This window comes from Bos taurus, chromosome 18, assembly GCF_002263795.3.
Source record: "Bos taurus isolate L1 Dominette 01449 registration number 42190680 breed Hereford chromosome 18, ARS-UCD2.0, whole genome shotgun sequence".
Lineage (NCBI taxonomy): Eukaryota > Metazoa > Chordata > Mammalia > Artiodactyla > Bovidae > Bos > Bos taurus.
In genome coordinates this window covers 61,508,315-61,532,543 of record NC_037345.1, presented here as the reverse complement: position 1 = coordinate 61,532,543, position 24,229 = coordinate 61,508,315, and the positions used below count along the sequence as shown (strand labels likewise).

Sequence of the window (24,229 nt, the reverse complement as noted above, 5' to 3'; positions counted from 1 at the left end):
ATATTTTAATATGTATACACAATACACCGTTACAGGCGTATGTCATGTATTTCTGCTTTGCACATGCTGCATTTTTTTGCAAATTGAAGTTTCGAGGCAACACTGGGTTGTCAGATGATGGTTAACATTTTTAGCAATAAAATATGTTTTTGGCTGTTCAGCTTGTGGGATCTTAGTTCCCTGTCCGGGGATCGAACCTGGCCCTGGCTGTGACAGCACTGAGTCCTAACCAGCGGACTGCCAGGGACTTCCCAGCAATCAAGTCTTTTTAAATGAAGGGATGTATATTGTTTTTTAAAACAGAATGTCCTAGTACACTGAATAGACTGCAGTGTACTTTTATGTACTTTGTACTTTTGTGTGCACTGTGAAACCACAAAAATTGTATGTGACTCCCTTTATTGCCATATTCTATTTATCATGGTGGTCTGGAATCAAACCAGCGATATCTCCAGGGTACGCCTGTATTAACTCTCCACTTTGGGTCATATTATTTAATTGTTATAAAGAGTGAACCATTTTCCCCACACTCTGGTTTTGGCTGACTGCGTTCTCAGTTGAAATCTGAATCTATCTCTTGTGTCTGTCATGAGCTATCGTTGATCTAGAAACTTGACTACATTCTGGTCAGCTTTTATCAAGTCTCTTTCATGGGCAGTGTTCTGCACTGCCTATCACAGCGCATTGGGTATTAACGGCCCAGGATATCCAGTTGTCTCACATCAGTAACGGAGGAATGATAATCAGGTGATGCCAACCTGTTCCTCCTAAGTTTCACCTAACAGTTCCAGTTTCCATTCATTATGTCCTAACCCTGTAATTTCGTCCAACTCTTTGCAAGTCTATGAACTGTAGCCCACCAGGCTCCTCTGGACTGTCCATGGAATTCTCCAGGTAAGAATACTGGAGTGGGTTGCCATTTCCTCCTCCGGGGAATCTTCCGAACTCAGGGATTGAACCTGGGTCTGCTGCATTGCTGGCAGATTCTTTCCTGTCTGAGCCACTGGGGATGCTGAAGCTGAAGCTCCAATACTTTGGCCACCTGATGCGAAGAAATGACTCATTGGAAAAGACTCTGATGCTGGGAAAGATTGAAGGCAGGAGAAGAAGGGGACGACAGAGGAGGAAATGGTTGGATGGCATCACCGAGTCGATGGACATGAGTTTGAGCAAGTTCTAGGAGTTGTTGATGGACAGGGAAGCCTGGAGTCTATGGTTGCAGAGTCGGACATGACTGAGCGACTGAACTGAACCCTGTAATTTCAGTAAAACTTGCCACTAATTCTGTTAATCCTCCTCCATCTACTTTTTAATTCATCTAATAGCTTTGCTATATTGTTTCCTGACTGCCATACCCTCTTCACTCTAGTGCTGCTGTTGATTCTCACAAACAATACTTCATTATTACCAACATCTTCAGTGTCTATAATGTTGATTCCGTGCATTCTGTTCTGCAGCAACAACTTTTTATCTTTCTAGTTTAACTTTATTTTGGCCACATTGTATAGTATGTGGGGTCTTAGTTCCCCAACCAGGGATCAAACCTATGCCCCCAGCAATGAAAGCAAAGAGTCTTAACCACTGGACCTCCAGGGAAGCCTCTAAGTAAAGTTGCCCAGTCGTGTCCAACTCTTTGTGAGCCTGCTGCTGCTGCTGCTGCTAAGTCGCTTCAGTCGTGTCCGACTCTGTGCGACCCCATAGACGGCAGCCCACCAGGCTTCCCCATCCCTGGGATTCTCCAGGCAAGAACACTGGAGTGGGTTGCCATTTCCTTCTCCAATGCATTAAAGTGAAAAGTCAAAGTGAAGTCGCTCCAGGCTACAAATGTAGCCTACCAGGCTCCTCTGTCCATGGGATTTTACAGGCAAGAATACTGGAATGGGTTGCTATTTCCTTTTCCAGGGGATCTTCCCGACACAGGGATTGAACCCGGGTCTCCTGCATTGCAGGCAGATGCTTTACCGTCTGAGCCACCAGGGAAGCCCTCAGTCAGTTAGTTCAGTCGCTCAGTCGTGTGTGACTTTTTGTGACCCCCATGAATCGCAGCACACCAGGCCTCCCTGTCCATCACCAACTCCCAGATTTTACCCAAACTCATGTCCATAGAGTCGGTGATGCCATCCATCCATCTCATCCTCTGTTGTCTCTTTCTCCTCATGCCCCCAATCCCTCCCAGCATCAGGGTCTTTTCCAATGAGTCAACTCTTCGCATGAGGTGGCCAAAGTATTGGAGTTTCAGCTGTAGCATCAGTCCTACCAATGAACACCCAGGACTGATCTCCTTTAGGATGGACTGGTTGGATCTCCTTGCAGTCCAAGGGACTCTCAAGAGTCTTCTCCAACACCACAGGGAAGTCCTATATATCTATATATAAAGTCCCTTTATATCTTTTAGTTCTACCCAACTGTAACCATTTATCTATAAACCATTACTTCCTACTCCCTTCCCCCACCTCTGGCAATGCAGGAGTTTTCTCTTCTTTTTTTTCCCAATTAAGAACTTTTTGTCATCAACTTTATTGTGTGACTGTAGGGGTCTGTGATGACAGAAAAGTAAAGAAAAATGATCATTTAAACCATGTTAAACTAAATCTCAGTAAACCTGGGGAAAAGATAAACGATCATTTTCTGTTATCCTGATTAAATGTTCCTTTATTTATCTCTTTTTATTCTTTTTCTCAAAATCTACTTTGATATTAATATAGCTACCGCAGCTTTTTTGTGTTACTCTCTACAATGTATCTGTTCCCTTCCTTTTACTTTCAACTTATTAGTTAATTAGTGTTAGTAGCTCAGTAGTGTCTGACTCTTTGCAACCTTGTGGACCATAGCCCGCCAGGCTCCTCTGTCCATGGAATTCTCCAGGCAAGAACACTGGAGTGGATTGCCATGCCCTTCTTCAGGGGATGTTCCTGACCCAGGGATTGAAGCTGGGTCTCCTGCATTGCAGGAAGATTCTTTACCATCTGAGCCACCAGAGCAGCCCTTTCCAACTTAATGGTGACCTAATATTTAAAGGGCAACTCTTGACACAATACACAGTTACCTGTGTTTCCTTCACCTGTGCCCATCTCTGTGTTCTTGCTGGAAATGGGTACAAGGAGTTGTTTCTCATGTGCCAGGTTAATATTTTATTTCTTCCCCTGGTTGCTGGTTACACTGTTGTACTTTGTGAAAATCTATCTTGCTGCACACTTATGAAGCACACACTTTTCTGTGTGTATGTTATGGTTTTAAAAGTCTACTTAAAACTTAAACAACATAAAAGTCATTTTGTCCACTGGCAATGAATACGTGGCTCCAAATGCATTTCACCCTCACGCTCCATTGAGGCTCACAGTGCCCCTTGAACCAGCAGACCCTCCAGTGCATGGAGGGATTCCAACAGCATCTGTTTCCTGTGGTTAAGATGACTCAGCACCAGGGATGTTTTTCTCAAGTCTGGGGAGCGGAGGCTGGTGGCTGTGGCTTGTTGTTCTCCTCCAAGCTGTGTCGGATCCCGTACCCAAAGTATATGACAAATCCTAGCAGGGAAATGAGACGATGAGAAGGGAAGGAAAGTGCTCACCCCACTTAGAAATGCCCAGTAGGCCTCCTGTTATGGTGTCTGACAGTTTAAGGCAGAGGCAGTAGGAAGAGGACTGGGTTTAACCCCTCAAGGAGCCTCTTTATCCCAGAAAATCACTTACCAATCATCATCCAGATGCCAAATAGGGCCCAGGTCACAGTGGTTATCCTCATCATAGAGTAAATGTTCACAAAGGTGCTCACCAGTGGGAGGACAGGCAGAGCAGGGACCTGTGGGCAGAGTCAGTTCATCCCTGAGCACAGCCCAGACGTCTGAAAGGCACACCCTACCCCAGTGGGGAGGAAGACAGTCCTATTCAGGCTGTGCGCTCAGTGTCTACTGAGAGGGGGTTTGTAAAGCACTGAGTGTGGATCAGGGAAGAGTCCACTGTTTTAGCAAGCCCTCCCCCTTCCCTGGTCCAGCATAGAGTGTTCAGACCTCAAAGCCTGCAGACTTCATTCACTCAAGGTGGACAGTCTGGGGACATATAATAACCTACTTTTTTTTGGGGCGGGGCATGTCATGTGGCTTGTGGGATCTTAGTTCCCTGACCAGGGATTGAGCCTGGGCCCAGGGCAATGAAGGTGCAGAGTCCTAACCACTGGACCACCAAGGAACTCCCAAGGTCACCTACCTTAAAATAAAGAGGAGAGGGGTCCTGGGGCTGCCTCCAGATGATGGCCGTGACCCCAGTGATGAGCAGCAGCAGCAGCACAGCCACTGTTGTGAGCACGGGGTCTCCAGAGAACACACGTCTGGGCCACTGGGCCAGGATCAGGCTCAGGATGGTCAGCAGGAGAACTGCAAGGGCCAAGGTGGAGGAGAACAGGCTGGACCCAGAAGACAAAGACGTCAGGACCTTGGGTCACATCCCTTCCCAGGCTGCCCACCTAAGGAAGGGCCATTATATCTCCAAGACTCCTCAACTGACAAAATACACACTCCCACCCATCCCGTCAATATCAGAATATGACCAAAGAGAAATTCCACTGCTCACCAAGCACGAAGGCACACCCATAGACAATCTGGCCATATTTCTGTGTGGGGGTGGTGCTGGTAGGGAACCACAGACTCTTCAGGATGTTTGAGGTTCCTGCTTCAGGTACAGAGTCCAAAGGACTTCCTTCAGCTTCAGGCTCCATCTCAATTTCCTCCTCTGTATTCTCCTTCAGGTGTGACTGGTACCTGAATATGAGATATTAAGGCAATATTAACAAGGGACAATGGCACCCCACTCCAGTACTCTTGCCTGGAAAATCCCTTGGATGGAGGAGCCTGGAAGGCTGCAATCCATGGGGTTGCTGAGGGTCAGACACAACTGATTGACTTCACTTTCACTTTTCACTTTCATGCATTGGAGAAGGAAATGGCAACCCACTCCAGTGTTCTTGCCTGGAGAATCCCAGGGACAGGGGAGCCTGGTGCGCTGCCGTCTATGGGGTCGCACAGAGTCAGACACGACTGAAGCGACTTAGCAGCAGCAGCAGCAGCAAGGGACTGGTTCAAAATTGGGAAAGGAGTACGTCAAGGCTGTATATTGTCACCCTGCTTATTTAACTTCTATGCAGAGTACATCATGAGAAATGACGAGCTCGATGAATCACAAGCTGGAATCAAGATTGCCCAGAGAAATATCAACAACCTCAGATATGCAGATGATAGTATTTTAATGGCAGAAAGTGAAGAGGAGATAAAGAGCTTCTTGATGAAAGTGAAAGAGGAGTGTGAAAAACTTGGCTTAAAGCTCAATATTCAAAAAACTAAGATCGTGGCATCTGGTCCCATCACTTCATGGCAAATAGATGGGGAAAATGTGGAAACAGTGTTAGATTTTATTTTCTTGGGCTCCAAAATCAATGTGGCCAGTGACTGCAGCCATGAAATTAAAAGACATTTGCTCCTTGGAAGAATAGCTATGACAAACCTAGACAGTATATTAAAAAGCAGAGACATCACTTTGCTGACAAAGGTACATATAGTCAAAGCTATGGTTTTTCCAGTAGTTGCATATGGATGTGATAGGTGGACCATAAAGAAGGCTGAGTGCTGAAGAACTGATGCTTTTGAACTGTGGTGCTGGAGAAGACTTTGAGAGTCACTTGGACTGCAAGGAGATCCAACCAGCCAATCCTAAAGGAAATTAACCCTGAATATTCATTGGAGAGACTGATGCTGAAGTTGAAGCTCTAATACTTTGGTCACCTGATGTGAAGAGCTGACTCAATGGAAAAGACCATGATACTGGGAAAGATTGAGGGCAGGAGGAGAAGTGGGTGACAGAGGATGAGACGGTTGGATGGCATCCCTGACTTGATGGACATGAATCTGAGCAAGCTCCAGGAGATAGTGAAGGACAGATAAGCTTGGCATGATGCAGTCCATGGGGTGGCAAAGAGTTGGTCAAGACTTAGGGACTGAACAACAACAAGGTAATATTAACAGCAGCCCCTACTCAGCCAACATTACATAGCCTATGCCACCACTTTCTTGTCTTAAATCTAGAAGGACATTTAGAAAGCAGCATGAAGGCAGAAGGTGATTCATCTCCATGAGTCCAAGGCCCCCGGTCAAGGTGTAGTGGAGTCTTACCTGAGGACAAGGACGGAAAATGCCATGAGAGTGTAAGCAAGCAGGGTCACAACCGACAAGAAGTCCACAAGATCACTGAGCTCGAAGAGTAATGCCATGACCCCTAGAATGGAGGGCACAATCAAGATGGAAGGAGGGAGCGAGAAACCACTGGAAATATCCAAGTTAAAAATGTCAATCAAGGAAGGAGTCGGTTTTGTTTATTCACCTGCGAGGTTTCTGGAAGACATGATGGCCATGATGGGGGCGCCTGTGCGGGCACGGACCTGGGCAAGTCCCCGAAAAGGAGCCTGTCCTCTGCCATCGCATAGATCACCTGAGACATGGGGAACATGGCACTGTGGAGTCTGGAAGAGAAAGTGGGAGCGTGTGTGAGATGGTGCAGAAGCAGGAGAGACCAGGGCGTCTGCTCCTTGGTCTACACGGGGTAAGGTGCCTTTCCATCTGGTTTCTCAATCCCAAGGGATGGGACTGGCATCTGACAGGAGATGGGGAGAAAGCCAAGATACTGACCTGTACGTAACAGCACAAATGATGCCGACACTCAGGACGTATCTGGCAGAAATCCGCCCACCGTGCAGAAATGTCTGTGATAAGGGGTTGTCAGGCTGAATCTGGTAGTAGGGCAGGATGAGGGTGAGGGATGCTGAGACACCGAAATAGGCCAAAAAACAGACGAAGATGGAGAACGTGATGCCCACGGGGATGGACCACTGAGGATTCAGGGCTTCTTCACCTGCAGGTTGGGAGGAAGTACTGGGTCAGGGATACGCACTGGGGTGAAAGTGCAAAATCCCCTTTCCTCTGTAACCTCCAAGTGATACCTGTGTCCAAGGGCAGCCTAGGCTGTGGCCCAGATGGGGACACACAGGGCCCAGGTTACCTCTAGAGACAACGGCGTCAAAGCCAACAAATGCGTAGAAGCATAGAACCGCTCCGTGGAGAACCCCATCAAAGCCAAAAGGCACAAACCCTCCAGAACCCAGAGGGCCCAACCTATGGTGAGAGAAGGAATGAGGAAGAACGTGGGGGAGGTTGTTCAGCCATCTCTGAGCTCCTTGGTTAATATCATGAGTCCTGGGCTCCAACATGCCATTAACTGAGTCTGTCAGTGCAGATCTCTGTAGTCCCCACCAGAGTCGCAGCTCTGCATAAACCATCCCCCACACCGAGCATTAGAATGGCCCAAGGTACCCTCCTAACCTCGCGGTGCCACTGGATTCAGACGTGTTCCGTGTGTAGTCCTGTTACATGAGCTGCCAATTGTGCAGGCCTCCCTTAATGAAGCCCGAGAGGATGATGAGGCTTTGAACCAAAATGTTGATGCCTGTGAGCACTTTGTTAAACAGAGCTGAGTCACGAACCCCCAGCACCTGTAGTCCTGTGGAAAAGATGGGAAATGAGACATCCTAGGTAACTAAGTCCACAGACATGGAAAGTAGACCAGGGGTTGCCAGACTAGCTGGGGATTGAGACGGGGGAGATGGACAGTGACTGCTCAGTGGATACCGGGTTTCTTTTTCGTTGTGATGAAAATATTTGAAACTAGATGGAGGTGATTGTCATACAGCACTGTGAATATACTAGACTGAATTGCCCCTGACTTGTACGCTTTAAGGTGGTTCATCTCTAACTGTGGCCATTATCTCATGATACGCAGGTCTACCAAATCATGACGCCGTACACATCTTAATCAATGTTGCACATCAATTATGTTTCAGTAAAGTTGGTAAAGAATCATAGATGGATAACTTTATGTTATATGAATTTCCTTTCAGTTAAAAACACGTCTTTGGTCTCAGTAAAGAGGAAGAAACATGTCAGTCTAAGTAAATAATTCTCACGAGGGGATGACTTTATAATAATTCACACTAAGAAATAATTCCCCAGGGGACTCTTGGCAATGTCTGGAGACAGTCTGGAGGGTGGGAATCACCTGTATCTCGAGAATAAAGGCCAGGGGTGCTACTCAACACCTGATGATGATATTTAAAACAAGCCTAAAATGTACAGGACATCTCCCCACACCAAGAATGATCCAGCCCAAAATGTCAGTGTCACCAAGGGTGGGAAACACTGGCCGATGACTTGCCTTCCTGTCTCTCGAATCCTAGACACTGCTTTTCAGTTCTAATCCCCTTCCATTTTGCTCCCCAGCCCCCTGCCCTTTCCCATCCCTCCACCCTGCAATCTTCCCCTCTGGTCACTGGGCCCGGTCTTACCCATGAACAGCAGCACCAGGGCCAAGGCCAGAAAGTCTGGGTACTTGGCCAGGAAGTGGGGCACGTGTACAGAGAAAGTTCCTTGTAACGCCTGAGAGATGTGGTTCCCAATGAGGCTGTCAAAGATGTAGCTCCAGGCCCTGGCCAAAATGGTGGTGCCTGCAGTGGCAGAAGGAACAGACATTAATTGAACTCCTAATATGCACCATGAGATGAATTTTTGGGAAACAGACAAAACACCTAATCTGAAAATGTTTTCCACTCCCTCCTGCCCATGGGATAGGGAGAGAATACCCAGATGATTCACAATTTAGGTCAACTATTTACTATGTGAAGAGGAAATCAATGTTATGTTAGAAAAGAAAACAGGGCAGTAAGAAACGGAGGGCTGGAAGATGAGGGTTGAATTTTTAAATTGAGGTGTAAGAGAACATCCTGTGAAGGCAACAACAGAGCAAAGACTTCAATATGGCGAAGGGATGAGCCTGCGGGCCATGCCTCCCCCTCACGCGCTCCCTACAGGTCCCTTTCTTTCTGGATTCTTGGTCCAATTGTTTAAGGAAAGAAGGAGAGAGCTGAGTAGAATGAAACTGTGGGGTTTTCTTGCCACTGTTACCTCCCCCTGCAAGGTCAGTAAAAAAGTGCTCATGAATGAGCAAACACCCCAATCCCCACTTCTAGTTACCTAATCTCAAGCCGCACACCATGCTTATCTCATTATCTCACCAAGGACTAAGGACAGGATGAGGTTCCAGCCAGTGATAAAGGCATACAGCTGACCCACGTGACATAGCAGTACAGATACACAGAACCGGACCGTGGTACCCGGGCCCATAACTTGGCATAGCAGAACTCTGACAGGAGAGAAAACAAGGCGGCCACCAAGAAGCAGATGACGATCGCTGGTCCAGTTATGTACTTGACCGTTTTACCAATCAGGATGTAGATGGCAGCTCTCAGGATCTTGCCTACATCCAAGATCACCAGGTCAAGGGTGTTCAGAGGAGTTCTGCGGCTCTCAGACTTCTCCTGGGGCTCCAGTGGCCGCCTGCGGACCAGCTTCCAACCGAACTGGTGAACGTACCGACGCAGCATCTAGACACAGCTGAGGAGGCTCCGGTCTGCTGAGGAAACAAGACACGAAGCCGTCAGGAATGTCCATCCACTCTTGGACCTGGGAGTTGAGTTCTATGAAGCAATGGAGTGATGGGGAGCTGGTGGTAATCGGACATAGGAGACAAGTTCTCTGCCTCTGAGCTCTGGTTTCGTCAAACGTAAAGAAGACCTTTAGTATGTTTCAAGAGAAGTGAGGGCAAGGGGAACACGACTCCCCAAAATGTCCCACTTTGACATGGGTATTGTTTTGGACTGAAGGCAATTTAGACCCAGAAGACTCAGGAGAAGCTCCTTGCCTCTCTCTCAACTGCTCAAAAGAGGTATAGATTAGGGGACCTATGCCAGGAAGAGAGCTATTCCCAGAGAGAATTTTTATCTCAAAAAGACCTGGAGCAGCCAACATTTGTTCACCAAGCACTTGCTCTTCCCATCATCCTGTGACTTGTCTTCCTCCCCTTTGAACCCCCAGGCCCTGACCCCCTTCTCCTTAGATATGAGCTTCAATTGCTTGAATGTCTTTGGGCCTTAGAGTTTTTATCAGACTCGAATACATAGCAAATTAAACTCGTTCATCTGACTTATGTCAACTTGTTAGACTGAGCAAAGAGCCTAGAGGGAAAAGCTTTGTGCCCCTAGCGAATGAAAAGCTTCTAATGGTGCCTGGCACACTGTTAATTACATGCTTATTTTACAGGGTGATTTGAGTGGAGAAGAATGCTGATTTTTTAATTGAAATTGACCAGCTCTGCTGGTTCATATCCAGTTCTGCCAGTCTGGTTTTGCACAAACTACATACAGTCTTTGTCCTCCTTTCCTGTATAAAATGAGGGAAATTATTATCATCATGATTTCCTTCCTTCCTTGATATGTGTGAAGTGACTCTTATAGGAGCTTGCTGATCAGAGAGCTCAGACTACGTGTATTTCTTCACCAAGGATCCTGCAATCTCCCAGCTTTCTGTTTCATTGCTTGCAGAGGAAAATGGAATAGGAACTCTGCTTTGGGGCAGAAGGAGATGGAATTTGTAGGGAGGCACAGACTCAAGCCCAGTTCAGTCTAACCAGAGTGGCCTCCCAACTGCCTGAAGGGAGGGGGGACTAACCTTTACTCTGAATCAGAAACGACAAGACTTTCTTTCTTGCTGCTGTGGGGCATGAGATGTCCCCTCACTACACTGCTCTGCAGGGCTAGGCTGACCCAGGGACCACAAGTCACCATCAGGGGGCTTCCACCCATGATACTCCAAAGTCCAAGTTTAACATTTTTGTTCAGAGCAAGCATTCAAACAGCCAAGAAACTCTGATTCGGATCTTGGCTCCTCAAACACCCCCGTGTCTTTGAACAAGTCATTTACTTCTCTGCACCTGTGCTTCCTTCTTGTTCAAGTACTGCTGATGAAGCTTTGTGCATCGTGAGTAGGAATGTGAACTGTTACAGCTGCTGCGGATAAAGTATTGTGTGTTCTTCCAAAAATTAAAAATAGATTTACCCCAGAAATAATAAATGCTGGAGAGGGTGTGGAGAGAAGGGAACCCTCCTACACTGCTGGTGGGAATGTAAATAGGTTCAGCCTCTATGGAGAACAGTATGGAAATTCCTTAAACAACTGAAATCAGAGCTACCATATGACCCAGCAATCCCACTCCTGGGAGTACATCCAGAGAAAAAAGTGGTCTGAAAGGATACATACACCTCAGTGTTTGTTTCAGCACTGTTTGCAAAAGCCAAAGCCTGGAAGCAACCGACATGTCCATCGACAGAGGAATGGATAAAGAGGCTGTGGTACATGTATACGATGGAATACTACTCAGCCATTAGAGAGAATGAAATAATGTCATTTGCAGCAACATAGATGGGCCTAGAGGTGATCATACTGAGTGAAGTAAGTCAGACAGAGAAGGAGAAATACCATATAATATCCCATATGCTGCTGCTGCTGCTAAGTCACTTCAGTCGTGTCCAACTCTGTGCGACTCCATAGACGGCAGCCCACCAGGCTCCCCTGTCCCTGGGATTCTCCAGGCAAGAACACTGGAGTGGGTTGCCATTTCCTCCTCCAATGCATGAAAGTGAAAAGTGAAAGTGAAGTCACTCAGTCGTGTCCGACTCTTAGTGACCCCATGGACTGCAGCCTACCAGGCTCCTCAGTCCATGGGATTTTCCAGGCAAGAGTACTGCAGTGGGGTGCCATTGCCTTCTCCGATAATATCCCATATACGTGAAATCTAAAAAGAAATGGTGATGCACATGAACTCACAAAACAAAGAAACTCCCAGACTTAGAGAATGAACTTAGGGGGAGAAGGGATGGCCAGGGAGTTTGGGCTGGACATGTACACACGGCTATATTTTAAAATGGATATCCAGTGGGGCCTACTGTATAGCACAGGGAACTCTGCTCCATGTTATGTGGGAGCCTGGATGGGAGGGAGTCAGGGGGCCCTGCTGCTCTCCATGGCAGGAGGTTAAATTGACTCCTTTCAGCCCGCACTTTTATTGGTAGAAATCACTTGGAAACAGCTATACTGGGGAGTTTGATCAGCGCACCATAAAGAGGGAGGCAAGTTAAGGCCCTGCTGTTGATCAGGAACATCTTGTTTTGTTTCCATGGAGATGGAGGCGGGGGCAGGCAGTGAAGGGGAGTTTTGGGGAGAACAGATATGTGTATATGTGTGGCTGAGTCCCTTTGCCATTTTCCTGAAACTATCACCACATCGTTAACAGGCTATACCCCTATATAAAATAAGAAGCTTAAAAAAACAGAAATGACAAGATGAAAAAGCAGAGAGAACAGTTAGGTTTGTATTAAACTAGGTCTAAGATAACGAGAGCTATCATATTGTGAACCTGCCCCCATGACTGGAGGTTGCAGCAAACTGCGCCCTCCTGATTATCCTAGTAAGCAAGCTGAAGGGACATTCTTGGGGGCAGGATACCTCTCTGCTCCGCTTCACTGCCTGCCCTTGTCTCCGTCTCCATGGAAACAAGATGTTCCTGATCAACAGCAGAGTCTTAACTTGCCTCCCTCTTTATGGTGCCGCTGATCAAACTCCCCAGTATGCTGCTGCTGCTAAGTCACTTCAGTCGTGTCCGACTCTGTGCGACCCCATAGAGGGCAGCCCACCAGGCTCCCCCGTCACTGGGATTCTCCAGGCAAGAACACTGGAGTGGGTTGCCATTTCCTTCTCCAATGCATGAAAGTGGAAAGTGAAAGTCAAGTCGCTCAGTCGTGCCCGACTCTTAGCGACCCCATGGACCGCAGCCCACCAGGCTCCTCCGTCCATGGGATTTTCCAGGCAAGAGTACTGGAGTGGGGTGCCATTGCCTTCTCCCCCCAGTATAGCTATTCCCTTATGATCTCACAGGACTTCTGCCATCATTGGCATTATTCAGTGCGGGCTGAAAGGAGTTATTTTGTCTTCCTGCATGGAGAGCAGGAGGGCCCCCTGACTTCTGCTTGCCAAATTATACGTGTCTGTCCTTTAATTAGACGTGTCTTTCCCACCCGCTGTGCTGGACGCGGCAGGTGGCGCTGGAACAGGGACTTGAAGTCGGGAAGGATTCCTCCCGAGGGAAACACTGAACGTGAAGACAGCGAGCGGTAAGTGAGATGCCTGGATTGCGACCAGGCCCTCAGACTCCTAAGGGTGGGAAGTCCCTTGCCGTCTAAGAAAGTCAGGGTAACAATGGGGAAGGATTTGACTAAAGCTGAGAAACCTTATCTCCAGCTTTTCAGGCACCTCCTCCGGACTGCTGGAGCGCAGGTGCAAGAGGAGCAGTTGACACAGTTGCTGAGAGGTAGTTAAATATAAATTTTGGTTTCCGGAAGAAGGCACTCTAGACATTGAAAATTGGGATCGAGTGGGAGAAAATTTAAAAACAGCACACAGGAGGGGGGACCGCATACCCGTGACGGTATTTGCGACCTGGGGTTAGTGCGAATGACTCTATACCCTTTACAGACTGAGAAACCACGTGAAAAGGCAGTGTGCTCGGGCGGCGGCTCGCGTTAACCCTTCCGCCCCTTCACCATCCAAGCCTGAGGGCGATTTTCCACCACCGCCGCCTCCACTGGGTCCAGAAATGTCTCGGGAGCATTAGCCGCTGACTCGGTTTCAGCAGGCCACGGCCTCTGCCCTTCCTATGGGTGCTTTGGTCATGAGGACCATCTTGCTTTCCCTATCAATTACAGGCCGGACCCTAGTAATCCCACTCAGGTTACTGCAACCGACGAAACTTTGGACATCAAGGTTTTAAAGAAACTAAAATCTAGTGTTAGGTTGAATGGGGCTAATTCCCCGCATACACAGAAACTATTGGAAATTTGCGTGGGAGACGCTCTCCTTAGGATGTTAAAATGTTAGCCAGAGCTGCGTTCAGTGGTCCCTGATATTTACAATTTTTTGCCTCTTATACTGAGTTGTGTTAAGAGCAAGCCGGCATTAATTTGGCCAATGGACGTAATCTTCCTTTTGAAATGCTCACAGGCACAGGGCAATATAGCAGTCCAGCAGCCCAGTTGACTTATGACGGTACACTGGTGGGAGCTTATGAACAGATTGCCAAACGCTGCCGAAGGGCGTGGCGGACAGGATCAGACCCCGGCGAGCCTACCGGCTCATTTGTTAAAATATTACAGAGACCCGGGGAAGACGTCACTGAATTTGTAGACCGGCTCTCATCTGCTCTCCGCCTTCAAATTCCTAGTCCTACAGCAGAGGACGAGTTGTTAAAACAATTAGCCCATGAAAATGCCAGTGAAGATTGCAAGGCCGCCTTTCACCCTGTTCGTCAAAATGGCAGCCTTGCTGATTTTGTCCGAGCGTGTCAAATATGGGTACACAGGCTCACAAACAAACCATGCTAGCTCACGCAATCTGTGCTGCCTTTAAAAATAATTTAAGCTCTTCCCCTGCCAAATGCTTTCAAGGTGGGAAGTCCGGACATATGAAAAACGATTGCGGTTCCCGGCCCGAAACGGGTGTACAATGCCTCCGCCTACCGGTGACAGTAGAACACCAAGACTGTCCTTGGGTGCCAGAAAGGCAATCACTGGGCCAATCAATGCAGATCAAAAGTCCATAGAAACGGTTCCTCTTTACAGCCGGGAACCAGCCAGCTGGGCCACCCCAGGCCCCACAAACAATGGGGACGTACGCGGTGAGGACCTCCAGCGCACCCTTCCGCCCGTCTCCAGCCTCTCAGCCACTGCCAGAGGAAGTGCTGGGCTGGACCTCCCAATCCGAGTAACTTCAGATTATTGAATCGGATCGCCCCTGTAGCAATCCCTACTGGGATTAGAGGCCCCCTTCCACCGGGGACTGCAGGACTCATTCTGGGCAGAAGCGGCCTTACTCTTAAGGGCCTCCAAATCCTTCCTGGCCGTATTGACCCAGGCTATTGAGGAGAAATTAAAGTAAGGTCTCTCTCATTCCTTCCATGTCATTCCTCAAGGTCAGGGAATTGCTCACTCCCTTCTCTTGCCTTGCCATGCCCCTAACAATTCTAATCCTGTCACCAGAGGAGAACAAGGATTGGGAATCACAGATGATCAAGTAGTGTGCTTTACTCAACAAATACTCTCAGATGGGCCCCACCTGTAAGGTTAAAATTCAAGGAAAAACCTCTCAGATACTGGAGGCTGATATTTGCATCATTACTTCTCATTAATGGCCAGATGATTGGTCCTTGACTGAACCCCAGGGAAAAATCTCAGGCTTGGGAGAACCCCAACAACTTGCTCAAAGTGCAGCAGTTCTTTCTTGCCTAGGGCTGGATAAACAACTCGCTCATTTCCAACCTTTTATTGCAGACATTCCCTGTAATTTATGGGGCAGAGATCTGCTTACCCGATGGCACCTAGTTCTCTCCAACAAGGGAAAGACAAATCATATGGCAGTGAGAATGGGGCATCAAGCAGGAAAAGGGCTAGGAAAGAATTTACAGGGACACCCTTCTCTTTTACCTATTCAGCCCAAATTGGACAGAAAAGGGCTAGGCTATAAAAATTTTTAATGAGGGCCATTGAAGTTTGTCTGCCACCACACACCATACCTCTAATGTGGCTTACATCTAAATCTGTTTGGGTGGATCAATGGCCTCTAACAAAGGAGAAACTTATGCTTTTACAAGCCTTAGTAGAAGAACAGTTTCAAGCAGGACATATAGAGGAGAGTACTAGTCTTTGGAATACTCCAGTATTCACAATCCCTAAAAAATCAGGCAAATGGAGATTGCTTCATGATCTTTGAGCTATTCATGCAGAAATGAAACCCATGGGGGCCTTGCAGCCTGGACTCCCATCCCCTTCGGCCATACCTCAGGATCAGTTCAGTTCAGTTTAGTTGCTCAGTCGTATCCAACTCTTTTCGACCCCATGGACTGCAGCATGCCAGGCTTCCCTGACCATCACTAACTCCTGGAGTCTACTCAAACTCACATCCATTGAGTTGGTGATGCCATCTAACCATCTCATCCTCTGTCGTCCCCTTCTCCTCCCACCTTCAATCTTTCCCAGCATCAGGGTCTTTTCAAATGAGTCAGCTCTTTGCATCAGGTGGCCAAAGTATTGGAGTTTCAGCTTCAACATCAGTCCTTCCAATGAACTTTCAGGACTGATATCCTTTAGGATGGACTGGTTGGAGCTCCTCACAGTCCACTGGACTCTCAAGAGTCCTCTCCAACACCACAGTTCAAAAGCATCAATTCTTCAGTGCTCAGCTTTCTTTATAGTCCAACTCACATCCATACATGACCACTGGAAAAACCATAGCCTTGACTAGATGGACCTTTGTTGACAAAGTAATGTCTCTGCTTTTTAATATGCTGTCTAGGTTGGTCATAACTTTCCTTCCAAGGAGTAAGCGTCTTTTAGTTTCATGGCTGCAGTCACTACCTGCAGTGATTTTGGAGCCCCCAAAAATATAGTCTGCCACTGTTTCCCCACCTATTTGCCATGAAGTGGTGGGACTAGATGCCATGATCTTATTTTTCTGAATGTTGAGCTTTAAGCCAATTTTTTCACTCTCCTCTTTCACTTTCATTACTCTTTAGTTCTTTTTCACTTTCTGCCACAAGGGTGGTGTCATCTGTGTATCTGAGATTCCCACTGTAATTCTGGATCTTAAAGATTGTTTTTATACAATCTCCTTAGCTCCACAAGACAGAGAGAAATTTGCATTTTCAGTACCCAGTATTAACCAACAAGCTCCCATGAAATGGTACCAGTGGAAAATGTTGCCTCGGGGTGATGAATAGTTCTATGCTCTGCCAACTGTATGTGGCTAGCACTCTGGAGTGAGCTTGAGCCCTCTATCCTCAAGCCAACATCATTCACTATGTGGATGACATACTCTTAGCTGCCCCAGAGGAGTCTCTCCTAAACCCACTTTTTCACCAAGTTCAACATGACCTTATATGATGGGGACTACATGTAGCCCCTGAAAAAATTCAAAAAACAGCTCCCTTTTGCTATTTAGGTTATCGGGTTTCAGAATGCCACCATTAAACCCCAGAAAGTACAAAACATTAAATGATTTTCAAAAGCTTTTAGGAGATATTAATTGGTTGTGCCCTGCCTTGGACATTTCTACCAGCCTCACTTGAACACCTCTTTGAGACTCTTAAAGGGGACTCAGCCCTTTCTTCCCTTCAAACTGTGACTCCACAAACTAAAAAGGAACTTGATATAGTAAATATTGCCATTCAAAATGCTCATCTTAATCATATTCACTATGATTATCCCATTCTCTTCATTGCTATAGCTTCTCCAGAAGCCCCTATAGGAGTTCTATTCCAAGAACAGCCCACATTTGACATCATAGAATGGTTGTTCCCACATGCTCAGGAGGGCAAAACCCTGTTGACATACATTACCCTCAGGTCTAATTTAATTATGCAAGGAAGGAAATGTACTCACCAGTTGACTGGCTTTAATCCTCAAACTCTCCATGTTCCATTTGACAAAATTCAACAACAGCAACTTGGGTAAACTTGCTTATCATGGCAGATTGCCCTTGCTGATTCTGTGGGCATTTTAGACAATCACCCTCCTGCACATAAATTATTACAATTTATTTCCCTAACTTCCTTTGTGTGGCCCAGAGTCACCAAGGCCACACCTATCCCAGGTGCTCCTACTTACTCTACAGATGGCTCTAACAATGGCTGCTGCTAAGTCACTTCAGTCATGTCCAACTCTGCGACCCCATAGATGGTAGCCCACCAGTCTTCCCCGTCCCTGGGATTCTCCAGGCAAAAATGGCAAAGGAGACATTACTGGTCCTGACGAACGAGAAACTCTAGTTACTTCCCATACCTCGGCTTAGCGGGTGGAGCTAGTAGCAGTAATTACAATACTTGTATTTAAGAGGAGAAGGCAATGGCACCCCACTCCAGTACTCTTGCCTGGAAAATCCCATGGACGGAGGAGCCTGGTGGGCTGCAGCCCATGGGGTCTCGAAGAGTCAGACACGACTGAGTGACTTCACTTTCACTTTTCACTTTCATGCATTGGAGAAGGAAATGGCAACCCACTCCAGTGTTCTTGCCTGGAGAATCCCAGGGACGGGGGAGCCTGGTGGGCTGCCGTCTATGGGGTCGCACAGAGTTGGACATGACTGAAGTGACTTAGCAGCAGCAGCAGTATCTAAAGATAAGACCCCTATTAATATTGTTAGTGACTCTGCCTATGTTGTTGGAATGACCAAGTCTATTGAGACTACAAAAATTAAACAAGTTAATTCTGAGGAATTATTCCTTTTTCTCCAACCTCAAAAAGCCATTAGTTCCCATTTCTTTCCTTTCCTTTCTTTCTTTATTACACGTAGTCAAGCTCACTCTCCCCTCCCTTGGCAATTCTCAGGCTGATCTTTTAACAATGCCCATTTTTAAGCAGGTTTACCAGTCTCATCAACTTCTTCAGCAATCTGCCCGGTCCCTTAGACATCAGTTTAACATTACTAAACCCCAAGCAACACAAATTATTCAAGCCTATCCTTCCTGTCAGCAAGTCAGTGCTTATCAACCTCCACCGCCTGGAGTTCACCCCGGAGGGCTTACTCCAGATAAAATCTGGCAGATGGATGTGACCCATTTTCCTGAGTTTGGATGCCTTAGCTACCTCCATATTTCTAGCGATACTTATTCTCACATGCTTTGGGCTTCTGCTCATCCTGGTGAAACCACCATTCATGCCCAATGCCATTTATTAGCCGCTTTTGCTCATATGGGCATTCCAAAGAAACTTAAAACCAACAACAGGCTTGCTTATATAAATAAAGCTCTTAAAACCTTTTGCTCTCTCTAGTCTATTAGTCGGAGAAGGCAAAGGCACCCCACTCCAGTACTCTTGCCTGGAAAATCCCATGGACTGAGGAGCCTGGTAGGCTGAAATCCATGGGGTTGCTAAGAGTCGGACAGGACTGAGCGACTTCACTTTCCCTTTTCACTTTCATGCATTGGAGAAGGAAATGGCAACCCACTCCAGTGTTCTTGCCTGGAGAATCCCAGGGACGGGGGAGCCTGGTGGGCTGCCGTCTATGGGGTCACACAGAGTCGGACACGACTGAAGCGACTTAGCAGCAGTAGCAGCAGTCTATTAGTTACTCTACAGGCATCCCATATAACTTGACTGACCAGGCTACTGTTGAATGAGCACATTATTTTCTTAAAAATCAACTTTTAAAACATAAAGGGGGAATAGCAGGGAAATCTCCACCTGGACGTCTGCATCTGGCTCTCCTAACCTTAAAATTTTTCACAACAGATGATCAAAAATCCACCCTGTGTGAGAAACACCATTCACATACCCCTTCAGTGCAACACCCACAGGTCTGGTGGAAGGCGCCAGAAGGTGGTCCATGCGAAGGGCCGACCCCCTCTACCAACCTGGGGTGAGGATATGCTTGTGTCTCAACCATATCAAGGCCCTTGTTGGATACCAAGCATGTGCACGAACCCCCCATTTGCACCACAGGAGATGTGGGATCCCACAGTGAGCATGGCAATGGGTGACCCAGAAAGTCCAGAGGCTACGCACTCATCAGGCACCTCCTGTGACCTGGGGACAACTGAAGAGACTCAGTCAGAAGAGCGAATAGATGCTCCTGCACAAACACTTAAGACCCCCGAGACCGTGCTGCTGGCTATGGTGGCATTGGTCTCCCGGGCAGTAACTAGGACAGATGCTGATTTGTTTTGGACTTGTGTTCCAAACCCTCCATCAGCTAGACCCTTAACCTGGATTTACCCTTCCCCCCCAATTTGGGCCAATGATTCCCACTGGTTCCCTGATCCTAATGGGGCACCTCCAGATTTAGTACAAGAAGGAGCCTTGTATAATTATTCTGGATTGACCTCCTCCTTGCCACTTTGTGTAGGCAGTGGCTCCAATTGCCTTAATATCCATACTCAAACTTGGATAAATATTGTGCCCACACATGATAATCAAACAGCTCAAATATACACGATATTGGCTGGAAGTATTATAAAGGGCAGGACCACATGACCTGTAGCCTCTGTCCTGGGATCCACCCATTAGAAGACAAAGTATGGGATGCGTCTGAACAGGGGCTGCATTGGGAGGACAGTGTGGTCCCTCGTCCTCATCAGATTCGTGCTGCCAATCTTACATTTTATGATTGAGGACCTCACAGTCGAGCCCTTGGACGCAACTGCATAGCCCTGAAACGGCAGTCTGTGCCTGTGCAAAGTAAAACATAAGCATTTATTCAAAATTCCGGTCCCATTGTTCGGCATGAAGGCTGCTCCTAAGATATAATATATTGATACTAAAAATGGAGAAGGCAATGGCACCCCATTCCAGTACTCTTGCTTGGAAAATCCCATGGATGGAGGAGCCTGGTAGGCTGCAATCCATGGGGTCGCTAAGAGTCGGACAGGACTGAGCGACTTCACTTTCCCTTTTCACTTTCATGCATTGGAGAAGGAAATGGCAGCCCACTCCAGTGTTCTTGCCTGGAGAATCCCAGGGACAGGGGAGCCTGGTGGGCTGCCGTCTATGGGGTCGCACAGAGTCGGACACGACTGAAGTGACTTAGCATTAGCCTACTAAAAAAATCGAGTCCTTTACACACGCATATTTGAAAGGTAGCTCTCCCCTTCTATCCAGTCCATATTTCTGCTAGCAATTAGTCTAAAAACAAGGATAACTACACTCTTACGACCTTAGGAGTCACTGTATGTGGCTTTCACACAAGTGTTCTTAGTAGGGAATCCTTACATTAAAAATGAAAATAATATATGGAATGTGGCACGTACATCTTGCAGACTGTATCACTGCATAAATCATGCTGTAATACAGCGCAATTCTGTGCTTGTCCTTCAATGCATGCCCGCTGCCTGGCTTCCGGTTAACTTAACCGAACCTTGGGAGGCAATACCCGGCGTGCATTTAATTATCCAGACACTTGATTCCCTGGTGCATTGCATTTAAATGCTTTTTGGGGATGTTGATTGCAGGAATTATATCCTTGTCGTTCTAGTGACTGCTACTGCTGTTGCAACCACTGCCCTGGTATCGACCGTGCAGACACAGCACCTTGTCAATGACTAGGTACAAAATGCTTCCCACGTATGGAATACTCAGTTAAGAATTGACACCCGATTTGAATCTGAGTTAGCTGCTACTAAGAACACACTGCTATGGGAGATGGGATGGGAGAACAGATACGGAGCCTACACTTAACCAGCAACAGTTTGTTTCCCACTGGAATGTTAAATATAATGACTACACATACCTGGGATTTGGTTAAAAAAAAAAATCACCTCCAAGGAGCTTGGAGCAATGTGTCACTAGACATCGCCCATCTCCAGGAACAGGTTACCATAACCAGTCAAGCCCACCTTCAGGCCACCCCAGCCTCAGAAGTTCTGACTAAAATTGAAGATTCTTTCCAAAAACATAACCCACTAAATGTAATCAAAGGCTTCGGAGGAGGTCTACGGGGAACCTGAGTACTAATGCTTGTGCTTTACTCCTTCTCATAGTCTGCAGATTCAGCCTCAGATCAAGGAGATAGTCCCCTGAGACTCATCGTTATTGACCACGATGGCCCTGCAGTCAAGACAAAAAGGGGGTGATGTTGCAGCCTGGCGGAGCAGAGACCAGAACCTGCCCCATGACTGGAGGGTGCAGCATATCGCACCCTGTGATTGTCCTAGTGAGCGAGCCGAAGGGACATACTCTCTGCTCCGCTTCACTGCCTGCCCCTGCCTCCGTCTCCATGGAAACAAACCAAGATGTTCCTGATCAACAGCAGGGCCTTAACTTGCCTCCCCCTTTATGGTGCACTGATCAAACTCCCCAGTATAGCTGTTTCCAAGTGCTCTCACGGGACTTCTGCCAATAAAAGTGCGGGCTGAAAGGAGTCATTTTGTCTTCCTGCCATGGAGAGCAGCAGGGCCCCTGACTCCCCGCTTGCCAAATTATACGTGTCTGTCTTTTCATTACTCGAGTCTTTCTCACCCGTTGTGCTGGACACAGCAATTATCGAGCATTCCCTCTATGGATGTATACCCAAAACAAATGGAAATAGTATTTCAAAACAGTGTACAATATTTGTACACATATGTTCATAGCAGCATTGTTCCCCATAGCTGAAAGACGGAAGCAAACCAAGTGTTCATCCACGAAGGAGTGTGGTCTGTATGTATAGCGGAATATTGTGCAGCCTTAAAAGAAATGATTGGGAATTCTGACTCAAGCTATAACACTGAGGAGTCTTGAGAACATTATGGTAAGTGACATAAGACAGTCACACACACACACACACACAAATATTATATGATACCACTTCTATGAAGTACCCAGAGTAGTCAAATTCGTAGAGACAGAAAGTAGAGTGGTAGTTGGTCTGGGGCTTTGGTGAAGAGGAGAATGGGAAGTAATTGCCAAATGGGGACACAGTTTCAGTTTTATAAGATGAAAAGTTTTCTAGAGGTTGGTTGCTCGACAATGTAAATACGATTTACTGAAAACTCTGAAACGGTTAAGGTAGTAAATTTTGTCATGTGTATTTTAACAACCATTTAACAAAATTGCTGCCAATGATAAATAATAGAGCGAGCTTCACAGAGTTGCTGGGTATAATGTATTGCAAGGTGGTTTAATATAAATCACCATGACGGCCTCCTCCATGGGTACCAAAACCCACAGGTTCTCAAGTCCCTGATGGTCTCTTCCATATTCAAGGAGGAGGAGCCTCCAATTATGGGGTGCTGACAGGAGACTGAAATGAAGTGGCCCGCATATCATAAATCCTCTATGTGGGCAATCTTTGATATTGTTTGAACTCCAGACAAAAAAAGAGCATCCAGATTTGATCCCATCTCCCACACCTAACCTGTTTCCCCTCAACACAAACATACACAGCTCCCAGCTCCTGCTTTCATCTGGAAAACGGGTCTCTCCACCCTCAGTCAGGGGCCGGGCTGACCCCCTGCACTCTGGGGTTGCAGAGGTCTCTTTGGGAGGATGTGAACTCAGCGTCCAGTCTCCTCCAGGAGAGCATGACCCAAGACTTATTGGATCCTTGGAGCAGAGCCTGGAGCACTGGGTCAATCAGGGAGGCCGAGTTTAGCCATGCAGGGTAGGAGCTGAGGCACCTCCAAGAACCAAAATGGGGAGTCCTGAGCACAGAAGACAGTCCTGAACCCCTGGGTTGTTGGGGTGGAGATGGGGCTGGATGGGTGGGGAGCATCTGCAGAGTTGCTATCAGCTTGACTCCTCTGTGGTTACACTCAGGGGAGGTTCCAAAATTTTGTGTGTGTGGTAAAATACACATAACATAAAACTGACTAGTTTAATCATTTTAAGTGTGCAGTTCAGTCACATTAAATACATTCACTTTTTGTGCAACGGAACTCCAGGACTTTTTCCATTCAGCAAAATTGAAACTCTGTACCGATTCAACAAAATTCCCTCCTTTCTCCATTCCCAGTTTCTGGCAGTCACTCTTCTACTTTCTGTCACTATGACTCTGACAGCTCCAGGTTCTTCATTTCAGTGGAATGAGACAGTATATGTCCTTTCTGGACAGGCTTATTTTACTTAGAAGAATGTCCGCTAGGATCCACGTTGTAGCATGTGTTAGAATCCCCTTCCTTTTTAACGCTAATAACACTCTATTATGGGCACGTACCACATGGGCTTAGCCATGCTTTGATCAATGGGCACTTTGTTTTCTTCCATGTTTTATTGTGAGAAATGCTGCTATGAACATGGATGCACAAATGCCTCTTCCAGAGTGTGGTTTCAATTTTTCTGAGTACACCCTCCAAGGTAGAATTGCTGGATCATGTGGATCTAAGATTTTTACCTGCTTGTGATGGAGAAAATTTTGACATATTGAAATACGAGGAAGTCAATTTGACTTATGCATGGTTCAGCTGGAACTTTGTGTGAATTAAAACAGCCTGTCAGACCCTCACAGCTCATCTTCTTTAACCACTGAGGTAAAGAACATCTGTTTTGAAGATAAGAATGAATAACTCCCTTCTCATGGCGTCCACGTTAACACTCCCTGGAAGATAAGGTTCCCTTCCCAGCCATCAGCATACAGTTCGTTGCCTCACTGTCTATGTACTCAGTCTGTCTCTTTGGAAATCTTGATGGAATACACCCTGTCAGGTTGATGTGTGTTCTTTGTTTGGATGAAGTATAAGATGATGCTGGAAACTGTGCTTCAGTGGAACAATTCCCCAGAGCTATCTGA

The 24,229-nt window shown here is 46.9% G+C and overlaps 1 protein-coding gene and 1 long non-coding RNA gene across 2 annotated transcripts; one reads left to right on the top strand and one right to left on the bottom strand.

Moving 5' to 3' along the window:
- Nucleotides 1-3,435: 3,435 nt before the first annotated feature.
- On the bottom strand, nt 3,436-9,514 carry LOC101904722 (cationic amino acid transporter 3-like). Its single transcript, XM_024979483.2, is given in 12 exon segments — nt 3,436-3,524; nt 3,690-3,798; nt 4,203-4,369; nt 4,566-4,753; nt 6,158-6,307; nt 6,424-6,504; nt 6,671-6,893; nt 7,041-7,153; nt 7,409-7,538; nt 8,380-8,538; nt 9,106-9,165; nt 9,168-9,514. Coding segments are annotated over 12 exon segments (1,776 nt in total). The 5' UTR covers nt 9,475-9,514.
- Nucleotides 9,515-11,488: 1,974 nt separating this feature from the next.
- On the top strand, nt 11,489-21,946 carry LOC104974943 (uncharacterized). Its single transcript, XR_001494237.3, has 2 exons — nt 11,489-13,095; nt 21,504-21,946. It is a non-coding gene; the product is annotated as an uncharacterized lncRNA (long non-coding RNA).
- The last annotated feature ends 2,283 nt before the right edge of the window (nt 21,947-24,229 follow it).